The sequence below is a fragment of the Arvicanthis niloticus genome, chromosome 11, assembly GCF_011762505.2.
Source record: "Arvicanthis niloticus isolate mArvNil1 chromosome 11, mArvNil1.pat.X, whole genome shotgun sequence".
NCBI lineage: Eukaryota > Metazoa > Chordata > Mammalia > Rodentia > Muridae > Arvicanthis > Arvicanthis niloticus.
In genome coordinates, this window is record NC_047668.1 from 53169721 (window position 1) to 53192047 (window position 22327).

Genomic DNA, 22327 nt, shown 5'->3' on the forward strand with positions numbered 1-22327 from the left:
CCTTTCTCAGGGCTCTGATTTAATGGGCTTCTCTACCGCAGAGACACTGGAATGCTTTACCTTTTAATATTTGACACCCCTTTCTCTTTATTACTGCATCGGACAGCCCTTCTAGACCAGCTGGAACGAGCCTATTAGTCTGTGACAAATAACTTGTGTCATTTGGTGAAAAATATGCAGAAGTTTAGCTGCAGCTTTATCTCCAGTCTTGGTTCTGTCTGTGGTCTCATTCTCCTCTAAAGAAGCATGCAGCTCCAGGCAGACCCTCTTAGCATCCCCTCGTCCCTTGCATTCCCTGGAAGCTGGGTCTACGCGGTTATTTCATTCTAACCAATTATAATGGAGCTGAAGACTGGAGTGGCTAGAGATACCCATAACTGGGTGGAAGATTAGGCTGGGAGCATCAGTCACAACAGCTGAAAAGCATCTACCCACAGATGAATGGATTTTAAAATGACATCTACTTACCATAGGATGTAAGTTGGGAGGAAATTCTGACATACGGTACAATGAAGACAAACCTTGAAGGCATTCAAGTAAAATAAGCCAATCCCAGGAGGACAAGTGTATATGGTTTCACTTACACTACAATGTCTCCAGAGGAGTCAAACTCATAGAGATGGAAGTGGAATGTCGGCCAGGGGCTGGCGGAGGAAGAGTAAGGGGGGTTCGTTGTTTCCTAGATTCACAGTTCCAGTTTGGAAAGAAAGTCCAGCAATTGGTTGTAAAACTGTGTTCGTGTGCTTACCAGCACTGACACTTGAGAAATGGGTGTGATGGAATGTTTGCACATTTAAAAAATTAACCTCACATCAAATTAACAAAGGGAAAAACTGACGGAGGCAAGTTCTCTGAGTTCATGAACCTGTCATTTATTCCTGACTTCCAAATCAAGTGGCTCTTGTCAAGCTAACCAGCAACTCTCAAACATACTGGCTTAAAAGGTAACTCACTTATATAGGCTGTGGTTCTGGTTAGGCAATGTGTGGGTAAGGTCAGGCTGATACTGGCAGAGGCTGGCTAGTCTACATGACAATCTGGGATAGCTCATCTTTGCTCCATGCTGCCTCTCATCCTCCAGCAAGCAGGCTATCCCCAGTGGGATCTCCTGAGGTAGCAAAAACAAGCAGATCCCCCTTGATGCTGTGGCTGACACCCATCTAAGGTCCTTTTTGCTGGATTCTATGCTCCAAAGTGAGTTAAGGCCACAATTCAATAACCTCTGCCTCTTGATAATAGAGAAGTTTTGCAACTTACTGTGTGGGTTGAACACATGTCAGGCCTGAGTTGAGAATTGCAGGGAGATAGAGATAGATAGATAGATAGATAGATAGATAGATAGATAGATAGATAGAGAGAGAGAAAGAGAGATAGAGAGAGATAGAATATAGTCTGGTGCAGGAGGCAGATGTGTAAATGAATAAATACAAGGCTGTAAAGAAAGCAGCTCAGGATGCTAGAAGAACATGCATGGGGAGACAGGGGACTGTAGGAAAAAACGAGGCACTGAGGCCTGGACCAGATGATATCAGGATTGCAAAGGAAAACCAATGATGAGCAGCCAAATGAAGAATGAGGAGGGACTTGGCAGAGGGGAGCATGTTTGTAAACAGAATGCTGTCTAGGGCACGAGGGAGGCTTCACTAGAAGGAGAAAGTGAAAGAGACGCTAGGATCAAGGACACCTTACTGCCTTTGCTCACCCTTGAAGGGGGCTCATTTAACCAAAGGCCAGTGGCTGGATACGGTTAGGAGCTGTGCTCTGGAGATGGCTCGGAAGAAGGCAGGCTGGAAACTGGGAAGCACTCTCTGGACCTGTCCTTTCTGCCAGGTGGTCTTATGGGAGAGAAATCGCTGATGTGGAGTGGGGCAGCAAGGCACAGGGCAGCCAATTCTGTACACATGGGAGTGGGGCATTCCCCTCAAAGCTAAGACCAGGAAATGCCCCAAGATGCCAGCCAGCAGGGATGGAGGCCAAAGCTATGGCTCTCCACGTGGGCTCAGGCTATCAGCCTCCTCAGTAATGTGTAATGAGTCTTTCCTGGGGGTGTGGGGGGAGGGGTCTAAGGGCCTCTGGCCCATTCTAAATCGTAGAAATGCAGGGTGCTGCCAGGAGCCCTGACACCCACCCTTAGTCTAGATTCCAGCCAAACCCCACAGCCCTCCCTATCCCAGGCCCTCCTTTTTGGACTGTTTCCAAGAGACATCTCAAAAATCCAGGAGAGTTATTCTGCTCTGAGACAGGGTGAGGAATCCAAGCATCTTCCACCCAGGAAGTAAGTCCTGGCTTCCTCCTGTGGATCCAGGGTGTGTTCCTGACAAGTATAAACCGTGGTGCCCACTGTCCCCACCAGCACGCTGCAGGCAGTGGCAAGCACATACCAACTGATCAATACTTGGAATGTGCTGTGCCTGCTGTGCGAAGGAATCCCCTGGTGAGCACTTTCATAAATTGAAAAATTCTTCTGGAAGTGAATAATCGTCCCCAGCTATTACGTCAGATTTCCGAAAAGGTGTCGATGAATCCCAGGCACGTGAGGTTCCTGATGCAGCCAGTGTTGCTGCTGGGACTAAGGCTATGGCTAAAGTCTTTTTCAGAACCTTGACCTGTGAAGAAAACCTTTGAAACATCAGAACACAGTGAGTGGGTCCAGGAGTGGGATGTTGGCCTGGTCCCAGCACTACCTAACTCCACAAGCACACAGAGCTGGGTCTACTTTCCAACACACATATGATGACCAGGGAGCCACAGAGCTATTTTATCCTACAGGAATTGGAGGCCCCACAGGCTGGGGTAACTCACCCAAGGCCACCTAACTATCCTGTGACAAATCAAGATTAAGAACTAGAGACCCAGGAGCTAGAGAGACAGGTGGGCGGCTGAGAATATACACAGCTCTTCCAGAAGATCTGTATTCAGTTCCCAGCACCATGTCAGGTGGCTCACACTACCTGTAACTCTCGCTATTGGTGATCTGATACCTTCTTCTGGTCTCTGAAGGTACCTGCACTCATGTGTACACACACACACACACACTTCTACATTTTAAAAATATTGTAAAGCTCTAAGTTTGGAATCCTCACCTGGAATTCCCCCAACTCTTACCTCCACCCCTCTCTTAAATGACATAAGCCACCAGGTTCACTCAGCTGCAGGCTCTGTGGGCATCCAAAAATCACAATTTACATGAGCCCAGAGATCCCCCCCCCCTTAGCCCCATAGGCTCACCTCCACCCCAAGCCTCTGAAAAATCAAGGTCTCTGAAGATCAGGGGTCTTCCTGTCTCCCACTGGGTTTCCTAAAACCCTCTCCTTCTTCCTCTCTGTCAAATCACTGGAAAACAAGCCCAACCTCTCCACTTCCTACACACAGTCCCCTGCAGCCCCTTGGCATGATTCTCAGGATCTAGTGTCACCCACCAACTATGCCATTCCTGTTGCTCCCCAACTCTCTACTCACCTATAACATGCCCCCTACCCTGAGCCCACACCCTCTAGCCTTGTCTCTGTTGGAGAGCCTGACCAGAGTATTCTACATGCAGAACACTAAAGGCATTCTCCCTTAGTGCGAGTCAGCCTAACATATGGTGAGGGGGTCCATGGCTTAGCATAGCCTGTGGCTCTGGAGACAGTTCCACCACCTCAGTCCCCACATGCAGCATGTTTTCCAGGACCCATATCCTCCATCTTTAGCAGAGCCAGTGTATCTTTGTGGCGGAGGGAGGGCCTGCTGGCTGCCAAGGCCCACTAATCCTATCATCATCCGTGAGCTGGACTAGATCAAGTGACCCACTGATCTCTGCACACAGAAGTCGGAGCCTCTGCTCCTTGTTGACAGATATAAATATAGAGACTCAGAGAGGCATAGAGGACCTGCCACAGGCTGAGATGAGCCCAGGGCCACCTAACTACCCTGTGACAAATCCAGAATAAGAACTAGGGCTAGGGGACACTCAGCATTTAACTTGTACTGAACCTACGATTAGGCTTGCAGTAGGGAACACCAGACCAGAGAGTAATTCTAGAAAATCAGCTTCACTTAACATAGACCTGGAGAGCTTGGGATGATGGCACAAGGCCTTACCTCTCATTGTCTCCCTTTACCTGTCTAATGACATTCTAGGTCACCTGACACAAGGATCTAGGCCTCTGATGTGATGAGCAGCCACTACAGGGAAAGGATAAGGAGTCCTGGATGCAGCCAGGTGTGCTGGAGTAGTGAGGAATAGTGCCTAACTTCAGCAAAGAGGAAAGGACACCTTAATTAAATGGGCTAGCTGGTAGGCTCCTCTCTCCTCCTCCCTTCTAGCCCTCGGGGTGGGTCTGGGAGAAGATGTTGACCTCCCTAGGTCTGGAGCCCACAGGCCTGGATTCTGTCTATGCCAGCCCCAGTGGCCAAGACTCCGGGCAAAGGTAGGTATACATTGGGGCAGGACACTGTCACCTCCCACTCCAAGCCTCTTTCTAAGACCTGCAGAGGATGCAAACCAGCTTCTCATTGTCAAATGCACAAGCAAGGCTGGGCGTCCTGGAAAGCCAGTCTAGAAAATAGGGCTGACGAAAAGAAACACCCCACCCAACCCCATCCCACCCCTTGTTTACTTGCTTACCCCAGAAGTCTGTGAAAGCATGAGATGGAAGGAGGCCCTTGCCAAGCCCTCGTTGGGTCCTTCTGCTCTCTGGCTGCCCTACCCAGGAAACTCGTTCCACGCTATGGCTTGGGTGTCTTAACAGAAGGGATGCTGTTTCTACAGGGTCTGTGGGTTTTGCTCCTCTGAACCATGTCCCGCCCATCCTGCATCACAATGCCATGCTTTACTTGATACATCGGCACCATTGGCATCTGGAGACCTTTTTGGTTCTTGGATAGATTTTTTTTTTTAATGCTGTTTGTGGTAATGTATTTTCTGTTTCCAATTGTCAGTATGGGAATCTTTCCCCAGCCTACTCCCCAATCTTTCAGTATCTGGGTTTGATATTTTTTTAATCATATTTGGGTTTGGTTTGGTTTTGTTATTTTGCTTTTTTAAGTTGTTACTCCCTTGGTTATGTAGCCCTTCCCAGTGGCTGCTTGTTTATGCTTGTTTGTGACCTCTTTTGACTGTCAGTGTTCAGCCAGCCTTGCCAAGAAAGAATATCAAGTATTTTCTATCTCTCTACTTCTTGAAAAAAATTAATTAAAAATAAAAATTAAAAACCTCTTAATGGGAACCTGGCCCTGTCTGTCTTCTCTATTCTGCAGAAATGTTGAAGGAATTGAACCAGCAACGCAGAGCGAAAGCGTTTACAGACCTGAAAATTGTTGTTGAAGGCAGAGAGTTTGAAGTCCACCAAAATGTTCTAGCTTCCTGCAGCTTGTATTTCAAGGACCTGATTCAAAGGTTTGCCTTCCTTCCAGCTGTGGTCGGGTCTGTTCCTTCGTAGGACGCTTTTGTGTCGCTTTTCTCCCCCCTCTCTTGCAGGTTCCTGAAGTGTGACTCCCTGTCACAGAGCCAGTAGCCATCTCTCCTCCCCCTCCCCAGTGCCCTCACACACACACACACACACACACACACACACACATCCATCCATACACACACACAAACACACACACACTCAGCCTCAGAGCAGCCCCTGCCCCTGCTCCCACACACGGCCTCACTAGCCACCAGGGGCTAGCCCATAGTAGGCTCCTCCCCACACCCCCAAACCCCATGTCCTTAGCAGATTACAAGCCCTCCCTGAGACTAAAAGGACCATAGACTCCATTTTAAGGGACCACTACACACTACTCCATCCCTCAGGGTCCCCAGATCCATCCTCGCCACTGTTGATGGTGAATTTAGTGCCAGGAAAGCATACTGAGCAGATCATCCCCTGAGGGACACCAGGCACCCCAGGGACTGGCCCCAGCCTGAGTCAGGGAGACAAGTGTGTAGGCCAAGCCTCATGCTTGAACACTGGGCACTGAGTGCAGACCAGGTGTGTCCTAAACACGGTCTCTCAGCCTTCAAACCCCCCCCCCCAGCCCACCCTGGCTCCACCTGGCCATTTCTACCTAGATCAATCAGCGTTAATGGTGCCTGGGTATCTTTGTTTTTCCATTTTGTTGATTTAAAAAAAAATTGTTTGGGGCTGTTTCATACCCTTGCAAAGCTGTCAGGGCCACCTCCTAGCTCCTTAGGGAGGGAGAGCAGCCGAGGGGCCAGCCCAGGGTAACGCTCACATTTCTCTCACCCATCAGAACATTAATGTCGCTGCTCATTTTGCCTTGCAGCCTCTCCGGGGCGGACGCTGAGCCTGGACAGAGCTCAGAGTAGGAGGACAGGACCTCTGCTTGCTTCCCAATGCTGTGTTTGGACTTGCCAACTAACCCCAGAGCGACTGTGTTTTGTTTCAGGATGGCACACTGGCTGGCATCTCCTTTCCTATCCCCTGTGTCCTTTGGCATAGAGCCAGGCCGCCGGCTGTGTGTGAGGTCCCACTCAGCCTTACTGGCCCTGTGCCACACAGGAGGGGCAGGCTCTTTGTGACATCCCATTTCCTGGACAACTCCGTCTCCTGCCCTCATGCTTAGGTTCTCTGGGTCTGAGGGCAAGGATTAGAGGCATAAGTCTCGGGGAGAGAGGCATGTCCAGGGGCTTCTTCCGCCCAGGGGGTTCTTTTTAGGAAATTCTGTGGAGCAGTGGCTAGCACCTGGCTGCAGGGACACAGCTAAATAATCTGGGACCTTGGACCCTGATCCAGATGAGCTACAGAGCGTGAGGTTAACGTAGAGCAGTGGTCCACCCTTGGGCTAAAAGTCTGTAACTGCCTTTGAAGATAAATCACAGCCTAACTCCAGCTCACAATAGGAGAGAGGACCCCCGATAGGGGGGAACCCTCTTGGACAGGCAAAGGAGGAGGAGAAAGACCCTTCCAGACAAGGAGGGTAGGGACACAAACAGGTATGAACCAAGGACAGGAATAGGTTGCCTCCCCAGAAGCAGATATGAGCAGGCCCTGACTCCCCACTGAGCTCTTGGACTTGTTATAAGGGTGAAGGGGGAGCCCACACACCTTAGTAGCCCTGCTGAGTAGGATGGGCCCTTCATCCAAGTAGTTTCTGGGAGAGAGAGCATCCTTGGGAGCCAGGAGACCTGGGTCCTACACTTGACCTGCCACTCATTCTGTGACTCCACTCTGGCCAGACCCTCACCCTCAGGCCTCGGGCTTTATCATTTGTAAGCCAGAAGTTGATCAAATGATGGTGAAGGTGACAGTCAGTGGATAGCAAGACCAGACTGGAGAGGCTTGACAAGTCTGCCAAGATGGGAGAAACAAAGGTGTCAAGGTCATAAAAGGGAAGAGAGCGGCTAAACAGGCCAGTATCAGGGGTTAGCCGGGGAAAGTAGCCAGTAGAACAAATGACATGACATGCTTTCAGGGCTTAAAGGGTGCTCGAGTCCCCTGGTGGTAGTCAGACAGGCAGATGAATCTTACTGAGTCAGGTGAGATCTAGGGCCTTCAGCATGTATGGAGCACCTTCAGGAATCAAAGGAGAAGCTGAAGCTGGGTTTGTGTGTAGCCATTTTGAATTTCCTTTCTCTGTCTTGGCCCTGAGGTACATGTTGCCATTCATAATGACGGCTGCAAACAAATGCTTTTGAAGGAGTGAAGCAAGAAGGAAGATGATGTATCTCCACAGCAAGATGCTATATCTTTATGAGCCACATGGCCGTAAATTCTTCATGGTCAGAAAGCAGCTAATGTCACCATGTTTCAGCCCCCATCACATCAAGCCCTCGGATAAAGTGGCCCAGGGGCTCCTTTTCAGGGGCTGTTGTCTTGTGAGGTTGAGGAAATAGGGCCGATCTATTTCTCAGAGCCTATATGAGTCAGTACTGACCTGCCCTGGCTGATCATTCATTGCCAGACCTACCCCCTTTCTGAACCAGCACCCCAGACTTGGAAATTCAAGCTAAATTCCTTTCTGCCAACAACCTAGGTCATGTGTCTACTGCTCCATCCCCATTCTCAGTGCGATTGTCTTTCCTGGAGCCATGGGAGGAGCATATAAGAAGCTAAATCACTTGCTTTCCTCTCTGCAAACAGGCAGGGTCTCTCCTGGGCCAGAGCCTACCCAAAGTCCTCAGAGAGAAACAGTACATGGGTTCAGAAAAGGGAAGCATTAAACAGACACCACATACACACACACACACACACACACACACACACACACACACACACACACACACAAAATCAGTGTGAGACTGAGCAGAAAAAATGGATCTGCCCAGTATGGCCTTGCAGACAGCAGTCAAGTCCGTACAAACTCCACTGCTTGACGACATTCCCAAGGCCCTACACTATCCAGCCTTTCCTCATGGGCTTCCATAGATGAGCTGGTTCCTTTAAGCCATCCTTCTTCGACCACTTCCTTTCTTGACAATATTGCCACCTGGTGATAAGAAGCTTTATAGATATGTTAGCTTAAGGCGCTTGTGCAGTTAGAATCCCCCATTTTACAGATGAGGATCTTGAAGTTTCAGACATTTAAGTAACATATACATACTGTCTGATATGGAAGTGTCCATTCTTTAACTTAGAAAAAGAAACTGCTTTCTGTTTGTAGGCAAAGTCAGTGAGGGAGAAAGGGGAAGTCTCTGAGCGGACACTGGGTATAAGTAGGGAATGTGCACATGCCGCATGTGTGTGTGTGTATGTGTGTGTGTGTGTGTGTGTGTGTGTGTATGTGTGTGTGTGTGTGTGTGTTCTACATGTGATAATAGGAACAGTGGCCACAAGACCTGCTGAGAAGAACAGAATTCCCCTTTAAGAGAGGTACTTTAAGATAGGCACTTGTGTGCAGACCTGCTAGGGGGACTGGACCCTCTACATGAGGCCTGGAGGTCAAGAAGCCCTTGGACATGAGTGCAGGAGGCCAGCAGCAAGCCAGGGCAAAACAGAACCACAAGCCTGTTCTGCTTGACCTTTGTTTGGCCAGCTTGCATTCCACAGGGTGATCAGAAGGGAAACTGAGAGACAAGGGATGAGGACACTGCTTCTGGACAGTGAGTGAGGAGAGACAAAGGGCTGAGCCACTGCCCCGGCTGATGAATGGAGCACTCATTCTTCTCTTATCTGCTCACACACCGGACCCTTTGGGTTGGAGTCCCAGGCCTAGAGCTGTATCTTACCCCTAGGCTGTACTGTCTGCCCTGGCTTTTCTTCTCCGGTCCATGGCAAAATCCCTTCATTTACCCTCTGGGCACCGAAAATTTTTCAAGATGCACAAGTGCCATAGAGACATTAATCAAGGCCAGTCACTTCCACTTAATGGTTGTCTGGCCAGGCTACAGCCTGATCGTAGAGGCCATGACCATCTTTCTTAAAAGATGGCAGTCATGTCTCCTGCCCTCACTGACACTTCCCTGCATGTCTCTGTTCAAGGTGAACAGCACCTGAGAAAAGCTGTTCCTCACCATAACAAAAAGGACAGAGACCTGAGCATGGCAGGCACCTCTCTAGCAGAAGTCCCCCATCCCACAAAGTCAGTACTGGGACAGGTACTGGACATGTGAATTCCAGTCTTTTTTGCATTGAACGAAAAAATGAATGAAGTCACTGAATTTCTCAACTTGATTCTCACCAAGCCTGATACTCTAAGCTCTGTGCTTTCATTCCATCTTCAGACTCCATTGAGTCACCAACTGACAGGGTGCTTCTCATATACCAGTACCTCTTTCCCCAAGAGCCTGTCCCCTTTCTCACCTAGAATACACATCTGTGCCTTGAAAACAAGCCAACAAAGAGGGATTGACAGCTCTTGGGTGTCAACAGAATGATAGAGACTAGACCTCCTCCCAGAGAGTGGTCCAAAGCCTGCCAAAGATCACAGGACACAGTGGGACCTGGATGTACCCAACCACAGTGCTCCGAAGCTAGTAACATGGGTCAGGTTAGAAATCATTTCAGATGGATAGGACAGGGTGCCAGCTGTATGTCACTCACCGCTGTCCTACACTTCCAGACAGTGCCAAGTTCCAGTGTTCATTGTGCAAACATCTGGCCACACAGGCGAGTCAGGGAGAGAGCAAGTTAGCACAGGGAGTTCTCTGCTGAAGGAGTGTTCTCCAAGATCCTACTAGTCCACGCTAGGCATCTCTGACACATCTGTAGACCCCTCCCTGCCGAGCAGCAACTGTGCATAGGAACCTGAATTCTCCTGGGTAGCTCCACTTGGGAGAAAGTAACTTCATACAGTGTCCAGTCTCAGACACTGTGTGGGCTAGGGTACCACATTTCTGCCATCTCCCCAAGCATGAGAATCACAGGCAGCATGATATTGTCTATTTCTGTGGTTCTGTACAGCCTTGTACCATGGTGTCATGACCCTCAGGGCCAGGCAAGAACCAGCTTAGAACAGGATGGAGGACAAAACATTCTTCACACCTGTGAAAAATGCAGCATTATAGCTGTTACCAATCAAGTGAGGCATCCCCTAGGGGGCCTCTGTTCAGAGTGAAGAGATCTAAGGAGTACTAGGTAGAGCCACAATGATCTAATGATTGGAGACAGAGATGTTGCCAGCCTTTTACAGCCCTTACATTTCTCAAAGCTACACATGAACCATCCTGTAGGTGCCACCTATGTGCCAGGGGGATATCCAACCTCCTATGCCTCCATGAAACCTTGAACTAGGTTGCTAATAAAGGCTTAACACTGCCTCATGTTCCTGTGTAGCCAAGTGGAAGGGGTTAGCTCTTCCAGTCCTGGGAGCCTCCAGCATTCCCTGCAGACAGCCATGGGCATGCATTCTATGGCCAAGGTCCTCTCTGATTTAACTGCATTACCACGCTCTTCAGCTCCTGTGCTTAGCCTCTCATTCCAGATGGGCTTCATCAGTACAGGCAGCTCTGTCTCCGAAACCCTCTCCCAGGCTCAGCCTTGAGAAGCAACAGGTAGTTGTCAGCAGTGTAGCAACATCAGCCCTTTATAGCCATTATTCCAGCACTGGGTTGGCCAAGGGTATGTGCATGTGTGCGTGTGCGTGTGCGTGCACGTGTGCCTGTGTATCTGTGTGTGCATGTGCATGTGTATTCTCTGAAGACCTACCTCAGCTCTTTTGAATTCCTCTGTCTGAGGACTCGGGGATACACTGGGCTGGCAATTATTAGTGGCAACAGTGAAAGGTACCTTGAGAAAGGTGAGCAGCCCACATTGACCCCAGCAGCCCTGCCACACAGTGACCCAGCATGACTTCCACAGTCCTGAGGAAATACAGAGGAAAGGCCAAGCCATTAAGAGGAACACAGAGGCAGCAAAGACTTGGAGCAAGAAGTTGATCAGATAGCCTCAGAGGCCTAGGATAACCAGGGTTTATGGAGTCTCTAGGAGGTACTTGAGAGCTATTTTTATACTTAACCAAGGCACACAAGCCTGCGAATCCATCTTGACAGCAAAACACATGTGTGTGAAGTAACTTTAGCATGTGTGGGCTTAAATGACCTCAACCCAGACCCTCTATATGGCCAGTACTTTGGCTTGCTCAGGCCATAGAAGTCAAAGGCCTTAGGGCCTCTGGTCACATAAGCCATCTGTGGGAAAGGTGCTTGAAAGCATTGACTGGGCCTCGGGGTCCCAGTGAAACCTGCACACTCGGCCTTGAAGGCCTTAAGCTTTCAAAGTCTAGTGGTAGAAGTGCAAACACTGTTGTGCAGAAGAGTCTCCTGGGAAGGGCGCTCTCCAACACTGCGCCTCAGCAGAACTGTAGGCCTCATCTACTTCCAATTTGTTTTGCAGAATAGGAGGCTGGGGTCCCGAGGCTTAGGATATCTGCCTGTCAGTGAAGCAGGGTACCCAGGTCCGTTTGCTCCCTGCTGGTGCTTTGTCCTCTCACCCAGCAACTGCCCCAGCATCTTTAGCCAAGCTACTTGTCTTACCAAGCACTGGCACACCTCTACTCCTGCCCCAGGTGCACCCAAGGGACCAGTGTCAAGAGTCTTGGCCCCTGGCTTTTGCAGAAATCTGTGGGTGGGCAGCGGAGTTCACTTCCTTGCCACAACCCCAGTCAGGCCAGACTCAATGAGAGAAGCTGGCCCCGGTGAGAGTAGCCAGGCCGGGGTGGTCAAGTCGATGGCCTCTGAGAAACCTGCCTCCTGACTTAACGCTCTGGGTGTTTTTGTTTTTGTTTTTGTTTTTTTTTTCCCTCCCGGCCTCACTTCTGTATTGGTGTGTTCTCAGTTCATCTGATCTGTTTCCTTCTAGGTCCAGCTGTAGGGAGCGGCTGCCAGGCCTTAGGAGCCTTTGCAATGATTTTGTATTTCTGTAGACACCAGATATAAACATACTGATATATTTGTGTCCCTCCCCTGCTCTCCCACCCCAGTTCACAAGCCCGATGCACACTCTACACGCAGGCCACTCTGACCTCTGACCCCGTGTTCCATGTGGCAGGAGGGCCCCCCCGTCCTGGGCCAGGCCCCAGGTCATGGCTGCTGGCTGTCTGTGGCGGAAGTCCTTGGTTGTTCCCCTCTCACCTTCCCAGCTCTAACCATTCTGTCCGTCTATCTCGTCTTGTCTTCAGTTTCAAAGCAATGTCATGAAGGGCTTCCCTTCCATGCCTAAAAGGAAACAATATGATTTTTGGAAAGTTTGGGGTTTCAGGGGGCGTGGGGGGAGCCTACTTCCTGGGCAGCCTTCCAAGGCTCTGGGTCTTCAAGATGTGCTCAGAGGAAGTCTCCTGATTGGCTAGAATGCCCGCTAATCAGAATCTTCAACCTGGAGGAGATTCTGCCTTGTGAGGCAGTGCTTGTTTCTGCTTGTCAGGGCTTGCCGGTACCATTTGGTGTAGACACCAGGTCCAGCAAGGAGCTAGCTAAACCATATTGTTTCCCTTTGTGGCCAGTCCTGGTCCTCGTCCCCATCTACGGCTCATGCTTTTTGATTTGCATCTTTTTTGCATGGACATGCCAAGTAGTGATAAGCAGGCTTTTCTGTTCTCTGGGGCACCTCTGGTCAGACCCTTCTCTTTCAGATCCTGTGTCAGGTCATTAGGTTCAGGTGTGTCATTGCTGTGTCCTTTGAGTCCTAAGATGAAGGTCATGACTGAGGTATACAGGGAGATCTGGCCCTGTGAGGAAGCGGCAGTGGCCGCAGGGGTGGCAGGTGAGGACAGCCTGGTCTCTGTGCCTTAGGTCGGTGCAGGACGGCAGCCAGGGCAGCCGGGAGAAGCTGGAGCTGGTGCTGTCCAACCTGCAGGCTGATGTTCTGGAGCTTCTGCTAGAGTTCGTCTACACGGGGTCGCTGGTCATCGACTCAGCCAACGCCAAGACTCTGCTCGAGGCGGCTAGCAAGTTCCAGTTTCACACCTTCTGCAAAGTCTGTGTGTCCTTTCTTGGTGAGCTGACTGGTGTTTCCCCCAGATTGTACCAGGATATCTAGATTTCATCAGAGCATGTGATGGAACAGCATTCACTGAAGGGGGTCACTGTGTCCTTGCCAGAACCAATGGCCACTAGGATGTGTAAATAGCCTGTGTGTGTGGCAGGGGTTTGGGGGTGGAGGGACCTCACCACTCTGTCCTGCCCTCTAATCCCTGAATGAATGGACCACACAGTCTGTTCCCCTTTAACACATTCATTCCCAGATGCATGCACAGACCAGAGCATCTGATCTAACCCTTGGAAGCCCAGAGCTGTTTTATAAGAGATGGATCTTGGTGTGGGGTTCACACACACACACACCCACACACACACATACACACCAGACTCCCTGCTCAGAGCAGGCTCACTTTATACAACTTAGTACTGCTCAGCTGGGCTGGGAGTTGTGGAGCAGGGGAACAAGGAGAGCATCACAAAAAACAACACAGCCTGGGGTGTGGTATGCAGAAAGAAAAGCCAGACACTGGGAAGATATCAGATGAGAACTGCTAGAGGAGTTAATCTATCCAAACGAGTCAGGAGCCATAGCGGCAGAAGGTGGCACATACGCAGTTCCAGCCTGAAAGAGCTATTAGCCAGATTTCAAAAGAGCCAGTTAGTCAGACCCCAGGTTCTAGATGGTAGACTAGGGGATTCTGGGGGTCATGGGAAACAATGGATTGATACATGAGGGCTGTTGTTTACAAGACTTAAAGAAGGTGTCTGTGATATCGGGCATCTTTGCCATGATGGAAGATACCATAAGTCTCAGTGTGTCCACTACCCGCAGACCAGGATCAAACCCCGAAGCCCCAGCCCTCCCTCCACGGGTAAGGGGGGAAGCTCACTCCATCCATTAGAGCTTTGGTGTTTCTGCTGTGGTTTGCAGGGACAGAACCAGAACAGGCCCTGGGAGGTCCACATGAATCAGGGCAGAGAAAAAACTAGGAAATGAATCTGAGGCTCAGGGTCACAGGAGGTAGACCAATGACAACCATGGATGCTGGATACAGGGTCTCAAGGAAATGGGTGGTGTTCAGAGGAAGATGCAGGGATGGTAATGGGAACAAGAGGTGAGCCGTTCAGGACTCCTGGGTCAGTGACCATTCACTCTTACCTTCAGAGAAGCAGCTGACCGCCAGCAACTGTCTGGGAGTGCTGGCCATGGCTGAGGCCATGCAGTGCAGTGAGCTCTACCACATGGCCAAGGCCTTCGCACTGCAGATCTTCCCCGAGGTGGCCGCCCAGGAGGAGATTCTCAGCATCTCTAAGGACGACTTTATCGCCTACGTCTCCAATGACAGCCTCAACACCAAGGCCGAGGAGCTGGTCTACGAAACTGTTATCAAGTGGATCAAGAAGGACCCAGCCACACGTGCACAGGTATGCCTGCTCCACTTGGTCCCTGCAGGGGTGGGATCTGCTACAAGGCTGAAGGTGAAGTGGGCAGGGCTGCAAGGATTGTAGCAGAGTACACACACACACACACAGAGAGAGAGAGAGAGAGAGAGAGAGAGAGAGAGAGAGAGAGAGAGAGAGAGAGAGAGAGAAGGAGTAAAGATGAGACTCAGTCTCCAGAGGGCTCTTAAGGACTTCCACTCCACCTAAACTAAGTGTCCAAGTTTGCCAAAGGGACATAGGGTCTGAGCCCTTCACAGAAAAGTGGGTACCTAAGGCATATGGGGGCCCAGGAGGTCAGAGTATATACTCTGGCTATTAAATGTGTAGAGAGCAAACCGAAGCCATTCTGGATATGGGAAACCACAACATGTGTGACAAGAGAGAAAATGAATACCAAAGGAGGCAGGAAAGCCAGAGTAAGCACCCCCATGAGGAAAGGAAACTCACTATCCCCAGATAGTCACCCCAGTCTCTGGGACCTCATCAGCCCATTCGTACCCAGAAAGCTCCAAAGGGAGCCCTTGTCCAGAAAGGGACTGCCATTGGCTATTGTGGTAAGGAGCCTGAAGGTTAGGGCAGCGGCAGGAAGCCCTTGGAAGAATCAGAATATAAAACAACAACTGGGGGCAATGGTGGAGGAGCCTAAGCAGATAAGACAGAGCCAGGAAGGCAAGTGCTGGGTCAGAAGTGCTATCACATTTCACTGGGCATAAAAAGGTGACACATGCTTGTAATCCCAGCACTTGGGAGGTAGAGTTAGGAGGACTAGGAGTTCAAGGCCAGAGTTGACTACAGAGTGAGCTTCGGCCTGGGCTACAAGACCCTGACTCAAGGGAAGGGATGGGGAGGGGGGAAGAAAAGGAAGGCAGAGAGGGGGAGAGGAAGGAAGGGGAAGTTTGGAGACAAAGATGAGAGATACAGAATACAGAGATAGCTCCCTGCCCCGCCTCAACCCCACCACTGAGTCCTTAAGAGTCCAGGAGAAGTGGGTTCCTCCCCTGACCAGCTTGTTCCAGAAGGCAAGTATTATTTTCACAGAAAGGAGTTGAGGTTGTGTAGACAGACACAGTAACTGCCACAGTTCTCTATAACACATCCACATCCATAACCCAGAATGTGGTATGAGCTTGGTTCAGCCAGGCTTGCCCAGAGATCCTGGTCTCCCTGTTTCCCATCTGCTAAGTGCTGCACCCCTCCAAAATGGCCCTTTGTGCCCAAGAATAAACCCCATATAGTTCCCCAAGTGTCAAGTCCCTTTCCACTCTACCATGCCTCTGTATGTCTTCCCCACGCCCCCCCACCCGCACCCGTCCCCACTACCTTAGAGAAGTCTCCAACTCCTCCACCTTGAACATCATCTTCCCTGTGACACTTCTCACATCTGCACCTTCCACAGCCCTAGCTATCACCCAGAAAACTGTGAACACTTTTTAGATCAGAGGCCGGATCTCATCAGCCTGTGCAGCTCTGGTAACAAGCTTAACATATGGTATAGAGTGGCTACCAATTACTCCTGCCACTCAGCCTCTGGACGAAACAAACGTGGGTGGAGCGGCGAAAAGCCTTGACTGAAGGATGAGAGCATCCAGAAGCTGGGATGGGACAAGGTGACACTACTCAGAAGCTGTAGTATTAGGGACACACAGGTGTCACAGTTACCTTACAGCTGACAGTCATCATCTCATTTAAGCTCTTCTGGGTCTTCCCACCTGTTCCCGTCACTCTCACACCTCTGCTAGACAAAAGGCTCTCCCGGTTCCAGCCACCTGGCAGTCTGATGTGCAGTCAGGCTCCGCGGCACAGATGGCGTGTGGAGACGAGAGGCTGGAGGGGTAGTGGGATACGTTACTCTGGGGCCGGCTACAGCTGCTAGGTCTCCACTTAGTGTTCCATGCCTTCCCATTGTCTAGTATGCCAGGCTGGGCACTGTGCACTTCTAAGACACACCCAGATGGGGAGTCCTTCTCCATTCAACTCATAAGAAGTAGCTTCCTCTCAGCAGAATCCCACTCCTTCTGTTCATCCCACAGTATGCAGCAGAGCTGCTGGCTGCCGTCCGCCTCCCATTCATCCACCCCAGTTATCTGCTCAATGTGGTGGACAACGAAGAGCTGATCAAGTCATCAGAAGCATGTCGGGACCTGGTCAATGAAGCTAAACGCTACCACATGCTACCCCATGCCCGGCAGGAGATGCAGACACCTCGAACCCGGCCCCGCCTCTCTGCAGGTATCAAGGGACATGCCCAGATCCCCAAATTGCAACTGTGATGGAGTCAGCTGGCTCCAGAGGGTCCCACCCAGCGAGGATCCAGACACAGATGCTGACGGTGTCAGGGTGTGTCCCAAGGGTACCCATCCATGTCCCTACAGGTGTGGCCGAGGTCATCGTTTTGGTTGGGGGCCGTCAGATGGTTGGGATGACCCAGCGCTCACTGGTGGCTGTCACCTGCTGGAACCCACAGAACAACAAGTGGTACCCCTTGGCCTCGCTGCCTTTCTATGACCGCGAGTTCTTCAGTGTAGTGAGTGCTGGGGACAACATCTACCTCTCAGGTGAGGCTCCCGAGGGCTGGGTGGGAACTGGGATGGGCTTCCCAAAGGCCCCTCTGCTTAAACACTGGGTTGAGGAAGGTCAAGGCCCCAGAGTATCTGCTTTACAAATAAAGCCTCCTGCTTCTGTCCTTGGAGCTGGGCATCCTGTCCTCAGCCCCTTTCTCAACCCCTTCTACTCTATGTACCCCCATACTGTCCACAGGTGGTATGGAATCAGGGGTGACGCTGGCTGATGTCTGGTGCTACATGTCCCTGTTGGATAACTGGAACCTGGTCTCCAGAATGACTGTCCCTCGCTGTCGCCACAATAGTCTTGTCTATGATGGGAAGATTTATACTCTTGGGGGACTTGGAGTGGCAGGCAACGTGGATCACGTGGAGAGGTAAGGCAGCCACAATCCCTGAGCTGGCATCTCTAGCACTGTACGCTAACATCACATCATTCCTCCCTCTGCCCCTACAACAACACCTACCAGATACCCATGCATGGCCTATAGTCTGGCCCATTCCAGGTTTATCATACATAACAAAAGGAAGTGAACATAAGATGCAAGCTCATGAGTCACTGAGGACATTTTAACATAAGATGGTGGCCCAAGGTCCAATCACAGAAAGACATGAGAGAGCTTGGCTAGGGTTACACAGTAGATTGCAAGTACCAGCCCAGAGTCATATTAGAATTCAGGAGCTTAAACCAATGCCCCAAATATGGACCATGCCAGTGGTTATGCCACTTTGTCCAACCACATCCTTCCTGCATCCCACACATGCCAGGTAATTGGTAGTGATGCCAGGAAGAGAAACCACCCACTAACTAAGCAATGTAGGGGCACAGTCTGGCCAGCCCTCCAAAGGAAAACTGTAAGCCAATGAGCCCAGGATTAAAGGGTAGCCTGCACTTGGTTACAAGTCCCAGACTGTCTTCTACCCTACCCCACCCTGGCTGTTGAGGATGAGGTATAAGTGAGGCAGAGGCCTGAGGGCCAGAGGCTAGAGCAGGTACTGCCCTGGGATGGAAAATGCCAAGATACTTTCCTCCTGAGCCAGTGAGACTGCTCTTGTAAGAGAATGGGTGGGTCACCTCAAAGAAGATGCTCAGAATCTCTGGGAGGGGACCACCAGTTAGCAGAGCAGAAAGACTTCATTGTTGCTTCAAGAGAAACTAGTGCCCCAGAGAGTGGCACATGAGGCTGGCCTGTCCCCAGGGTATAGCCCCAGTTACGATGAATCGAGTTCCTCTTCACTCTTTCCCTACCCTGGCCCACACCATTAGCTGCCACCAGAAAGCACACTTTGCAGTGTGACATCCTTTCTGCCTGTGAAGCCACCCATACCTCTCGATTTGATTTTTTTCTTCCCCCGGGTAGCTAATTGGACACTTGATGAATGTTCCAGCGAGGATGGTTTTAGAGTGAGACAGGTTCTGAATGTTCACTGTGGGCTTTTAACTCCCCCAAGTGGAGCCAGAGACGGCTTGGTAACAACATTTAATTGTCATATTGATTTGATGATACTGAGAAACCCCTGGGTGATTATGAGCATATTAATTCCGTGCTTGGACTCAGACCAGCCCTAACACTGGGGGGGGGGGTTCTTCAGCATAACCTGCTGCATGTCCATGTGTACCCCAAAGGTCCCCTGGAAGCATTAGCTCCCAGTCATTTGTCACCCAATAATAAACACACAAGCAAGGAGACCTTGCTATGTAGGAGTCTGCTGAGCTGGATGTCATCTTGCTTTGCCTCTGTCAGCTATTTTTAATCTCCTAAAATGCTGATTATTCATTTTGCAAAGTTCTACTTGTTGATAGATACAGGGATTTGTTGAAGGATCAGACGTACATGATGGAGAGGTAGAGACAATCTCTACTCCTTCCTGATTCTCTTGGGCCCTGAAGCAGTTCTCCAAGGCCCCAGGGGGCTGCCTGTACCCTGCCTTAGCCTTCCCCATGGAGCCCGGCCTTCCAGCTGGCTGGAAAATAAATGTCAGCTCAAAGCACCTGAGAGGAAGACCACCCCCAGGAGGCTCAGTGAATGGAAGAGCAGCTGGGGATCCCAGAGAAACCTGAGGGACCCCGAGTGCTCCCTTAGCCCATGAAGATCTGTCATCTGTCCCTGTAGGATGGGACAAAGACTGGAAGAGCCCTAAGTGATACCCATGAGAGGGAGTGGAGGGTGTGGGGGAAGAGGCACCCACTGCTACCCAAGGAGCAGTCCCCTTTGGGTAAGTCAGTCTCTGCCACATGGCCACAGTGATGAGAATTCAGGGTGACAGGAAGGTCAGTCTAATGGGGATAGACATGAGGGCGCTTTGTTCCCCAGGAAGCACTAATGGCAGAAATTGCTATTATATTGATAATGAATGAGATATATGGTGTATTATAATTATATTACATTACTGTGTTACAGGAATAGAGCAAGATTACATAATTATAGATTAAAACAACAGCGCCATAGACAAACCTGTATTATATCATTATATAAATAACTGGGTCTAATATTTTATAGCAATATATTGCAGGAGCTGTGGTTACTGCATAAATGATAGCGGAACGCCTCACTCGGCTGGGTCATTTGCATGTCATTAGCATATCCTTCTCAAGCAGGAAGCTGACAGATTGAGCTGACGGGAGAGCTCATGGCTTGGCAATCAGCCACCTGGAATAACAAACTCTCAGGAAATTTGTGTTTGGTGGAATGTGTCATTATGCCGAAAGACTGAGGACTAACAGCCACATAATCTTTCTCATCTCCCAGCTCTTTCTGTGGAAGCTCTTTGGCTCACTGCCATAATGGCTTAAAAAACAGATATCTGAACTTCTGACACGGCCCTGAAAAGACACTTACTCCATTGCCTGTTAGCTGTATATCATCCATCCACAACTGAACGGCATCAGTCATAGCTGCCCCGTAAGAGGGTTCGGCTTCTTATACCCAAGACCAGAAGCAGATGTCACATGGCATCCCCTCCCCATACACTCAAGAACCAGAGCACAGTGTATATAAGAGTTTCTTCCCAGAGTACCTAGCGCTGTCTAAAGGAGACTCACAGGGAGAACATGGGAGCCGTATGCTGTTCATGACTATGTGTTGACCGATCTCCCTGGTGTCACAGCGAGCAGTCTCAGGCCCTTGCTTTGGGTGCAGGCACACATGGAGCAAGATAAGCATGCTAGTAAGTCTACAGTAAGTGTAGGGCAGCTGCAGTCAGGCAGGAGCGTTGAGGGGCAGCTAGCTCCTGGGAACACTGAACAGAAGTGCTAGTGAGTAGTGAGTGGGAGGATGGCACTGTCCTTCCTTGGCCAGATCCACTTCTGCTCGTCCCAGCAGCCGTCCCTGCCTCCTTTCCCTCAGCGTGTCTGGACTTCTCCATTCTCTCACATCGTTCCTTCAGTCTGAACTGTGTGTGAAGCAGATCTGTTTAGCATTACTCTCTGCCTTCCCCTCTCCCTGGGACTGGTAAGGGAAATCCTCAAATCCTTCAGACTGGTCCTACTATGCACTGGAGAGTCAGGCCTCCAGCCAGCCCCGGATGCTGCAAGGCACTCTTGGGTCTGCCCTGTCAGTCATTGCTTCTCAAAAGCAAGCATCTCTCTTCAACCACACACAGGCTCTCCTGTCCACCGCACCTCCTGCTCCCCATAGTAAATGGGGCCATGGATTGAGAACTCAACTGCTCCAGGGGTTCAGTATTTACTTAGAATGAAGGTAGCCAAGCATTTCATCCCTAGCACTACACAAAGTAGGGGTGGTTGTCCACACTTGTAAGCTCAGCACTTGAGAGATCTCAGAGGTCACATTCATCCTTGGCTATTTAGAAATTACAGATGGACCTGGGATACATGAATCCCTCTCTCAAGAAAAACAACAAACTTTCTCCTCTCTCTGCTAACTCCAGCAACGTGCCTGCAGCTGTGGCATTCTTGACTTCTACTCACAACTCCTTTTGCTTTAGTTAGCATCTGTAATATCTATCAGAAACCATACAGGACCCAGGAGCCTTTGCCCTGCAAGGACAAACATCAGATTCCCATAGGCTGGGGGTGGTGGGTTGGGGAGGGTTCAGAGCTCTTCAGAGTTCCCTGTGGTCCTCAACTGTGTGTTCTCTCCCTTCTAGCCTCTCTCACTACTCTCTCTGTCACTCTCTCTGGCTCTCCCCCATCCCACCCCACCCCCTCCTCTCACTCCCTCCCATCTCTCAGTAGGATTACCCAGGCTGGCCTTGAGCTCCTGGGTCAACATCTGAGTGCTGGGCTCAGTCATATGCCATCCTTTCTTGCCTATACCATAAAGTCCCCTTGGTACCCACAGGGGACTAGTTCCAGGATGCCTGGAGACCCACACCTGCAAGTTCTCAAGTCCTCATATAAAACGGCACAGTATCCACATCCACATACCTGTGCACATCCTGCAATGGAGTCTAGATGCTTCCAGTCATTTCACATACCACTTACAATACCTTTACAGTGCATTAATACAATGCAGATGCTGTGTAAGAGCTGTTATACTGTATTGTTTTGGAAATAACGGAAAATCTAGACATGTTCAACACAGATACAATGTTTCAGCTTTTTCCTATCTGCAACTGATGGCTTCTATGGCTGCAGAATGCACAGATTTGGATCCTGGCTGTTTAGTTAACTTTCATTCAAGCCTTTGAACTTTTTCCTATCTATAAAAAAATGTACTTAACACCCCCAACCATTAAAACAAAACCAGCGTTGTACCAGAGTTTATTTCCGTGGGCTCAGGAAAAGCCGCTGATAACATTTGGAGAACTGTGTGACCCAGTTATTATGAAAAATTAGAATTCTGTATTAAAACACAGATAATCCATTCCTCAGAACCCAAGCTTTTTGGCTAGCCACCGTATTTTTCTGCTCTCTAACTGAGGTCTTACATGACTCTTGGAGCTGCCTGTGGAGAGAGAGTAGACAAAGGTAACCACAGTACAGACCGACTCCTAGATCCTGCTGATATACTATGTT

General features: G+C 50.0%; 1 protein-coding gene across 3 annotated transcripts in view; it reads left to right on the plus strand.

Annotated features, from left to right (window-relative positions):
- The window catches only part of Klhl29 (kelch like family member 29), a 294522-nt gene that overhangs the window by 266490 nt on the left and 5705 nt on the right, over positions 1-22327 (plus strand). For all 3 annotated transcript variants that reach the window (XM_034514405.2, XM_076942138.1, XM_076942137.1), the window contains exons 6-11: positions 5242-5380; positions 13157-13359; positions 14508-14767; positions 16816-17014; positions 17158-17340; positions 17543-17723. In XM_034514405.2, coding sequence (XP_034370296.1) covers positions 5242-5380; positions 13157-13359; positions 14508-14767; positions 16816-17014; positions 17158-17340; positions 17543-17723 — 1165 coding nt within the window. The remainder of the gene's footprint in view (positions 1-5241; positions 5381-13156; positions 13360-14507; positions 14768-16815; positions 17015-17157; positions 17341-17542; positions 17724-22327) is intronic.